General features: G+C 56.8%; 1 protein-coding gene across 2 annotated transcripts; it reads left to right on the top strand.

Annotated features, from left to right (window-relative positions):
* Positions 1-6: 6 nt before the first annotated feature.
* FAM241B (family with sequence similarity 241 member B) lies at positions 7-3,010 on the top strand. 2 transcript variants are annotated; one of them, XM_006148923.3, is made up of 4 exons: positions 7-32; positions 1,189-1,309; positions 1,449-1,576; positions 2,248-3,010. In XM_006148923.3, exons 3-4 carry the CDS (start codon positions 1,484-1,486, stop codon positions 2,515-2,517), a joined length of 363 nt encoding a protein of 120 aa, XP_006148985.1. In that variant the 5' UTR covers positions 7-32; positions 1,189-1,309; positions 1,449-1,483; the 3' UTR covers positions 2,518-3,010. The 2 variants fall into 2 exon arrangements, with proteins under 2 accessions (XP_006148985.1, XP_006148986.1); XM_006148924.3 differs by lacking the exon at positions 7-32 and adding an exon at positions 551-944.
* The last annotated feature ends 6,080 nt before the right edge of the window (positions 3,011-9,090 follow it).

Raw genomic sequence — 9,090 nt, 5'->3', positions numbered from 1 at the left:
CGCCGGGTGAGGCGCGCGAGCCGCGCCCGCAGGTAGGTGTCGGGGCCCGGGGAGGGCTGGAAAGGGGGCATCCCTCTCCCGCCCGGCTGGACTCGGAGTCGGCGTCCGGACCGCGGCTCAGGGCCTGGGCAACGCCCTCCCGCCCGCCGTGCTGCCAGGTGGACCGCGCCCGCGCCTTCGGCCCTCGGGGTGGGTGGGATGACGAAGCACAAAGAGACTGCGAGGACCACCATCCGCCTGGCCTGCACCGGGCTTCCACCTGGGGACTCGCCTGCCCCCGGCTCCGAGCTGGGGCACGAGAACCCGGGCTCGTTACCGCCCGGGGAGTGAGCGTCACGGCGCTTTTGAGAATTGACATTAAGGGGCCCAGCCGTGGGCGCCCGCGAGGTCCGCCTAAGCGGCCTTGTCACCTCCAGCAGCAGCCCAGCCCGGGTTTTGGGAAGTCTGGGTCCTGCCCTCCTCTTGGCAGAGGTTGGGCTGGGGCTGTCAGGGAGGAGAAGGCCAGGTGGGGGCCGGCTCCTGCGGCACAGGTGTGCGGGAGGGTGGGGGCTGTGCGGCCCGTGCTCAGCTCCAGCGCGGCTCCAAAGGAGCCGTGAAGGGCCCAGCTCTTCCTGCGTCGCTCCCAGTTTCTCGACATTTACCCAGGGAACAGTGCGTGGGTTCATTGAAAAAGTCATTTATTTCCTGAGAAAGAGAGTGAGGATCTCTCTATGCCACACTCCTCCCCCCAGCCAGCTAGGGTCCCGAGCACCACTGGGCACCCCTGGGCACCCCTGGCAAGTTAAGGTCTACCCAGGTTCTGAACTTGGGCCTCCCTTGTGTCTCTAGCATCTTGGTGTCATCCTACTGCCTGTACTACTGTGGCTGGCCCGCACCCATGTTTAACAGAAGCTGAGTCACACTGGGGTCCTGATGCCCTGGACCCCCCTGTTCAGTGCCCAGAGGTCCTGGCTTCATGTTCTTTTCCTGCTGCATGTGGAGGATGGTCTTAGCCTGCTTCTTGCACCTCTGCTCCACGTGTGGTGGCTGTGCTGGGACTTGCCTCAGGAGTGTGTGCAGCTTGAGCCAGGGGAGCCTGCGAGGCCTGTCCAGGGTGCCTGGGCCGCACGTGAGCTCTGGTCCTTGGTGCTGCTGCTGCTGCTGGTTAGTGATGAAACTTCTCCAAGGGTCCCTCTGATCCTTTTCCAGGGGACTCCGTGTCTGGCAAACAGACGGCATTTATTTCCCGCGTCTTCGTTGATCGGAGACGGCATCTGCTTGGTGTGGATAACCCGTGTGAACATCACTGAAGCGAGCTTCCCAGTCGCTGGTAAATGTTTTCCTTCAGGCTTTCTGAGGTCAGCGGGAAATTGTCCACAGGCCCTCAGGATCCTCATCACTGATCACTGAGAGGTGGGGGTGGAGGTGCTTCTGGGCCACATGATCCTCACCCTGGCCATACATTGCAGGTGCAGCCCAGCAGGGACCCACAGCTCCTGGGAGGATGGTGCGGATCTTGGCCAATGGGGAGATTGTGCAGGATGACGATCCCCGCGTGAGGACCACTGCCCCACCGAGAGGTGGCACTCCTCGACAGGTAGGCACTTGTGCACTAGGGAAGGGAGCAGCAGTTCCTCTCAGCCCCAAACCTGTCTTGTTGGTCATTACCATTCTCTGTCCTGAAGCTGTCTTTGCAGAGAGCTGGGTGAGGGAATACAGAGTCAGGACCTGCCAAAGAGGCAGTGCATTTATTGCCCAGCCCTCCGCCCCCAGGTCTCCTTCCTTCAGGCAGCCTCCCTAACTTCAAACCCCAAAGCTCTCCCCTTTAACCTGCTCAGCACACCCCCCGGGAGCCCGCATGTTTCTCGTAAGGGTCTGCTGGGTGAGCGAGAAGCTGGGGAGTAAGTCGGGGAGATGCACCATGGCCACACCATAGCTGTTTCAAAGAGGCATGATGTAGACTCCCAATGCCTGAGTTCAGAAGCCATCCCATTGTCCAACCTGCCTTGACCACCTTCTGTCTCTGTCCTGGGCGCTTCCTGGGCCATACCCGGGGGGATATAGACTGACATTTTCTGTCTCTGAATGCTGTGACTCAGTTATTGAGATTCCTATAAGTGACCCCTGGGGTCTGTTGGGAAAGGAGGATGTAGCCCTCCCTACAGGGGAGGGCAGGACCCAGGCCACAGGGTCTCCCCACTGCCAGCTGGTACTCAACTCCAAGCAGGCTTTCTCTGGATTCATTGCCTGTCTGTCTTCGCCTTCCAGAGCTTTCTTAACAGGGGCCATGGTGCTCCCCCCGGGGGTCCTGGCCCCCGCCAGCAGCAGGCGGGTGCCAGACTAGGTGCCGCTCAGTCGCCCTTCAATGACCTCAACCGGCAGCTGGTGAACATGGGCTTCCCCCAGTGGCACCTGGGCAACCACGCCGTGGAGCCGGTGACGTCCATCCTGTTGCTCTTCCTGCTCATGATGCTCGGCGTACGCGGCCTGCTGCTGGTGGGCCTCGTCTACCTGGTGTCGCACCTCAGCCAGCGGTGACTGTGTGCAGCTGCGGGCACTGGAGAGGGACTTGCTGGCCTTGATGTGAGCAGGCACGTGGGGAGGGGCTGCAGTGGTGCCTTGAGGGTGTGCTCAGAGAAGGGGACACGGCTGTGAGTTTCCCTGTTGTGTTAAGCGTGGGACAGAGGGTGGGCACCCTGGTTCGCTTGAGATGTTTTCAGGTGGCACAGGGCCTACATTAAGTGGTGCAAAATCAGAACTAGAAAGGGGGATTCCCTTTCCAATTCCCTTTCCATCCTTTTTGCCAAGAATGTCTCAGCTTGGTGCCAATGTTTTAGTGCCCATGGAATGTGGCTGTCTTCCCCATTACTGGGGAGCAGAGCTTGGGCTTAGGGCGGGGGGAGGGGGGCAATGTCCAGATTTTTATAGCACTCTTTTGTTTCAATGGTATATTTTTTATCAATTATCTTTTATTTATGACAAGTGGTACTGGCAGTCCATTTATTGTGACATTTTCAATAAATAGATTTAAATAAAAATGAGTCCATGCGAAGGTGTTCTCAGATAATCTGCAGCAGCGGGCACATCTGGAGGACGTGGTGAAGGAGGTTTGGGAGTGATTGGGCTTGGGGACCAGGGTAGCAGTGGGTGTTGACCTCGCAGGGTGCTTTCAAGATTTTCTGGGTCAGGAGCTCAGGGAAGAATCACAGTCTGGGCCTGGACTTCCAGCCTGGTGCTTGGAGAACTTCTGGGCCCACTCTGACAATCTGCACCTGGAAGTTGGCTTTGTAGGGAGGTGTCCTCTGCCAGAACGGTGAGGCCGCAGGGTCAGGACAGCCAGGGTGCAGTTCTGAGATCTGCAGGGTCTCCCTTGCCCAGGGGCTCTTGACAGAGGCTGCGTAGCCGCCCGCCTCACCCCATCACTCCTGAGGCTCTCATAGCCACTGGCTGCAGTGGGATAAGAGTGCCCTGCTCTTTGTGCAAGGAGGCCTTGAGCGTGATGTGAGCCCTGGGTTTTTGTGGAGGCCCTGCCAGTTGAGGCACCATGTGGCTGAGGCTGTGGTTCCAGCCTCACGTGTGTCATTCTCCCTGAGCCCTAGCACAGTGGGCCGAGGGTTGTAGCTTGGCGTGAGTCTGGGTGAGCTGGAGGGCTCTGCCTGCCCTCTTCTCAGGGCTTGGCTGCCTTGGGGAGGAAAGCATGTGGTGGTGATGCCAGGGCTGGGGAAAGATGGTTGTGGGGGAGATGGAATGGATTCCACCCTCCGAGAGCCTGCTGTGCTGCCTGTCCCCAGGCCCTGTGCCCACTGCTGCTGCTGAGGGGGCTGGTGGCCTTTATCATGGACATTCCTGAGGGAGCTTTTGTGGCGTTGGAACAGAACTCATTTCTCAAAGAATGTTTTCTGTGTCTATTTCCCAGCCGTGGTTGGAACACGTGTTCCTTTATTTTTTTTAATGCCAAAGGGTGTGTGCAGCGAGAGAGAGAGAGAGAGAGAGAGAGAGAGAGCAAGCTCCCCTAATCAGGTCTGGTCAGGCCGCAGTCCCCTCGTCCTCTCTTCCTTCCTGCCAAGATCCCAGGCATGCGTGCACCTGCGCTTGGCATGCCTGTCAAACCTCTGGGGACGGGATTTGAACCATAGTCAGTCATGTGGAAAACAGCCCCCACTGAGGGGTGTCTGTCCTTCCAGCCCAGAGACAACAGAGGTCTGGTGAGATCAGGGCTGGAGGCTCATGTGGGGGACAGGAGAGGCGGCACCCCCCAGCACCCAGGCTACAAGTGGCAATCTGACAAGGGGACACGGGGCTTCAGGACTTAGCCCGGAGAGCAGCAGACACTTCTCATGAAATCTGTCCCTTTGGGTGGGATCAGAATCAGCGGGGCTGCCAATCTGGGGGACCCCATCACACAGCAGAGGACGAAGCACCCATCTTCCTCAGTGATCCAACATGGACTCCGACCAGGCCTAACCTGTCTCCCGGATGGATTCAGAGAACTGAAGAGGAACGAAGGAAGTGACTTTCTGCCCGAGTGATTCAGCGCTGTGCTCGTGAATGGACTAAGTGATTTTGTGGCCTGCCCCAATCATTTCACACCCCGACAGCGAGCAGCACCCCACAACCTGTGGGGCTGTATGATCCCAGGCAAGCCGTTTGTAAACGGTAGCCTTTGTAAGGTAAAGCATTCACGTGTTCCAAGATCCAGCAGTTCACACTTGTACACACAGGAATCTCTTGCCCCTTCCTCCTCCCCCTAGAGCTACCTTCTAGATCCTTCCAGAATGAGTTATGCAAACATGAATATACTCAGTTTTTATATAAGCCATGGAAACTCGGACATAGATTCTGCTCCTTGTTCCCCAACTTAGCAAAACAAGTACACTGGACCCATTCCGTCTTCGCATGTGAGGAACTTCATGCCGTAATGCCCTGGTGTCTGTGTGAGTTGCTGCTCTCTTTTGGCTTAGTGATTTGGAGGCTAGGGGATTGACCCAGCTGGTCCCCCAGGGCCTTGAGCTCTGACCCTGAACCACGTCCTGGGTCCACGACATTTGTCTGAAATGTAGAGAACAAGCGGCTCCCTTTCTTCAGGGTCCAGGGAGGTTGGGGGAAGCACCATGGATGGCTTCAGCTTAGTCCTGGGCCCCCAAGTCTGTCCTACAGACACTCAGTCTTAGGTGTCCTGGCAAAGGCTGAGGGAGAGCCTCAGAGCTCACATCAGTTGATTTCCCCAGGCTCCTTTGCACTTTGCAGTTGGACAGGGTGTAATTTCTGCCCTCATCTGAATGCCACCCTCCTGAGTCATGTCACCCCATGTCAAGCACAAGGGACTCTTTATCACTTCCGATGGGTGGGGGGAGTGCCCATCTCCAGACCCCCTTCCTTTCTGGAGAAATGAGCAAGACTTAATTTCCCAGAAGGCTCCTTTTCCTCCCGAACACAACCCTACCTGTTACTGGTGGGGCCTGTCTGTGGTGGGTGTTTGATGAAGTTTGCAGCTACTTGGTTTGACACTTCCAGCATTGCTGTCCTCACTTCTTCTGCCACCCCAATTTTGAAGAAAGTCTGGGTGAAGGAGGCTAAGGGGAGCCATGCAGAGTGGCAGGGCCCCAGGCTTGCTTTGGCTAATGAACATCAGGATCCCAGGAACCCCCAGCCGCAGCCCTGGAGGATTATAAAGGTTGTCCCATGGCGCCACCTGGTGGAATGTCTGGACGGCAGCACGATGTCCTCGGTGGACTCCCCTCTCTTGCCCCAGGTGGGCGCTTACCTAAGCCAGCCTGCTTTGCTGTTAGCTCCTTGCTGGGTGAGATTCCTGGTGAAGAGCCTTCGCAGTCCTGCTGTAGTTTCACACTTACCTATGGTCTCGCCCCGCTGAGCCCTGTGCCAGGAGCACCTGTAGGCCTTGTCTCATTCCGTCTTCCTCCAGGGTGGGAGAAAAGTGGAAGTTTCTCCCTTCCCACAGATGGAGGGTGGGGCCTGCTAAAGCAGCTTCAGCGTGCGTGGTGGTTGCGCAGCTGGTAGGTGACAGCTCTGGGGCCGTTCAGTTCAGTTCTGACGAACTGAATCCGGGAGTCCAAGGGCTGGTGAAGGGAGGCTGGGGACCCCCAGGAAAAGGGCCTATCACTGATGTTATCTTGGGTCAGACCTTCCAGTAGGTGGCTTTCAGCGTGAGCAGGCAGGACGAGAAGTGTTAGAGCTGGCTTTCCTCTAGCCCAGGTTCGCCGCTCTCTCTGGGGGAGGTGGTGATGTCTAGTACAGTGCAGCGTCCGTCAGCACCTCTCACGTTTGCCCTCCCTCACTCAGAGCCCAGTGCCAACTGCTTCCTTTGACACACACATTTGCAACATGGCTGTCGTTCCTGACATGGGGTCTGTGGACCAGCGCTTGTCTTTTATTTATTTATTTACTTATTTTTTTGAGAGGTTTTTTTGCTGTAAGGCATGTGCACTCACCAGAGAGACAGAGAGAGACAGAGAGACAGAAAGCAAGAAATCACCCCCCAGGGGGGATGGCCATGCTGCAATCCCTTCTCTTCCATTCTCTTCTTGGGATGGATCATGGGCACTCACGCACACATGCCTGAAGTGAGTTTAAACCACCAGGTCCGGGACTTGAACCTCAATCGACTACATGGGAGTCCAGCAAAATAGCCATTACACCAACTGCTGGTCCCAGTGCTTGTCTTTTTGTAGGAGCTAAGGAGCACGTGTGTCAGACAGATCACTCACTTGTCGGTGGTGTGCCTGTGGGCAAGGTACTTACTGTGCCTCAGTCCTCATCTGTGAAGGGGGAGAGTTAAGATGAGTAGACAATACAGAGGGGAATTAGGCATCTTCACAAAGTTATCAGGGATGTAGGCCTCTCTTATCCAGCAGTTCTGTTTCATGGTCTAAAATAGCTGCTGTGCTCCAGCCATCATGCTCAGCAGGAAAGAGGAAGAAGCAAAGATCAGTCCTCCCTAACAACCCAGACCATCTCAGTGCCCTGGTGATATGCTTCCTTGGCATCTTTGCTTCCCATTCAAGATGGATAGTCATTCATTCTTGGTGTTATTTGTTTGATGTCCATCAAGTGCACCCCTGTGCCTCCTGCCAGACTAGCAGACGCATGATGTCTGGCACCGGGTCTGTCTTCTGTGTTCTAGTCCTGCTATCCAGCACAGTTCGGGGCACTTAGTAAGTGCTCAACAACTAGATATCGACAGGAGACCGTTCTTGGTATTATTAGGAGTCATAGTTGGCTGATCCTGAGCCTCTGAATCAAGTCCGTGGTCAGCGCTGCTAGGGGCCTGCCCTGCCTTCAGGGTGTTACCCTCACGTAACCCTCAGCAGAATCCCCGGAGATGCTGCTACTGTCTCCAAGTAGCAAAAGGAAGAGTGCCGCGAGGCCATGGGTGACAAGCGGGAAAGCTGTGCTGTGAACTCGGCTCTCCCACGGCCCTCTCGCCTGATGCCTTTTCTGGGACGGCAGGGTGTCCGCGATCCCCTGCAGACCTCATCGCCTGCATCCAGCTCTGAGGATTGCCAGCAGACAGCTCAGTCGTCACATGCTCAGCCACAGCTGCTCAGGAAGCGCCGTGCACTCAGCACCTTGTCTGGAAGTGGCTTTGGCCTACAGAGCCTGCAGGGGCCCCCTCCCGTGTGGAGGGGCAAGAACACTTGCTCCCAGCTCTCTCCTCTCTTTTTCTTTTCTTTTTAAAATGAGAGTTCACACATGTAAGAGAGAGAGAGAGAGAGAGGCACCCTTGACAGGATCTCGTCATGCCCAGTCCCCTCTCTCATCCTTCTAGCTCCTCAGGCGTGCTCATTCTCTGCAGCCTGGGACCTGAACCCGTGGTCGGCTGCATGGTTTCCAGCCTTGCGGGCACTTGCCTTACCCTGGCCCCCTGCAGCTGGACCCTCTCCTAAGATATCTCCCGGGGCCTTGGTGGACTCAGGGGCTCTTGCAGACTACAGAGGATGGGCGAGAGGAGCCGCCGAGGGCTGGGGCAGGCTGGAGCATGTCTTGCAGTGGGTGCTGAGTGGGCTGGGTTCAGTGTCTGCCTACTTCCCATGGGGGCGGGGGGCAACAGGTAAAGGAAGGTGATGGGAAACCCTCGTATCTGCGCTGGCTGTCCTGAGCTGTGTAGCACTCCGAGAGCCTCCAGTCTGTGGAGCAGAACTGAGAGGAGCTAGTGAAGGGACTCCAATAGAATACTGCAGGTAGGGACCCAGTTCGGGCTGGAGCCAGCACTCAGAACTGTCCAAGTTACAGTCCTGAGGGATCTAGCCCAAGGCTGCATTCCACAGAGGAGACCCGAAGCCCACAACCCGAGGCTGGTCTAATCAGCGTCGGAGCTGGCACTGGCTCTTCGAGCTGGCTGCGTTCTGTGACTCATGGACTGAACCATTCATCTGGCTCACATGCCCTCCGAGTGGGCTTTGGAGGATCCTCGTTTGTCATGTGGCTTGGAGAGGTAGGTGGTTGCAGCTTTGCCATGGAGGGCCTCTTGGGAACAAGCAAGTTCCGGCACTGCTGCCTCGATGCCAGTAGTCACCAGCAGGTGGTGCTAGACACTCAGCCGCCTGGTCCAGAGGAAGGAATGGCACGCCAACGTCTGGGAGTAATTAGGGCAAGAGGCTGGCTTTGGGGCCCAGCTTCCGTTACCCCCTCGTCTGGCATCTTTCTGCTTAGGCCCCACATTGGGTTCTTCTGGTTTCAGACCTTTCAGAGGGCTGTTGCATGGCCAGTAAATGGGCACTCATTTCTCTCATCTTGAATAAATGATAATCAGTGGTGGAGTGAAAGCAGGGAGGACAGGTGGGTGCCACCGCACCAACTGGTGTGACAGGGAGAACCCAGGGGTCTGCCTGACAGCGACTGCCTCAGGGCCTTCCGCTCCCCCTTTCCTTCTCTTCTCCATCCCTCCTGCGCACCCTCTCCCTCCCTCATCTCTCCCCCCTCTAGTTTTCCCTTCTTCTTGGCCCCACCCTGCTTCCCCCAGGGACCCGGCAGGTCTAGCCCCCACCCCTACACCTCATCTGTGAAGGCCACAGGGACCAATACCAGTGGGTTTCTAGGATGTGATTTCCATAGCAACGGTGCATCTCCTGCCTCTGTGGTGCTCACCCTGGG

Source organism: Tupaia chinensis, unplaced genomic scaffold, assembly GCF_000334495.1.
Source record: "Tupaia chinensis unplaced genomic scaffold, TupChi_1.0 Scaffold000250_1, whole genome shotgun sequence".
In the NCBI taxonomy this organism is placed as follows: domain Eukaryota; kingdom Metazoa; phylum Chordata; class Mammalia; order Scandentia; family Tupaiidae; genus Tupaia; species Tupaia belangeri.
The sequence above is the reverse complement of the archived record's forward strand: the minus strand, read 5'-3'. Positions and strand labels throughout refer to the sequence as shown.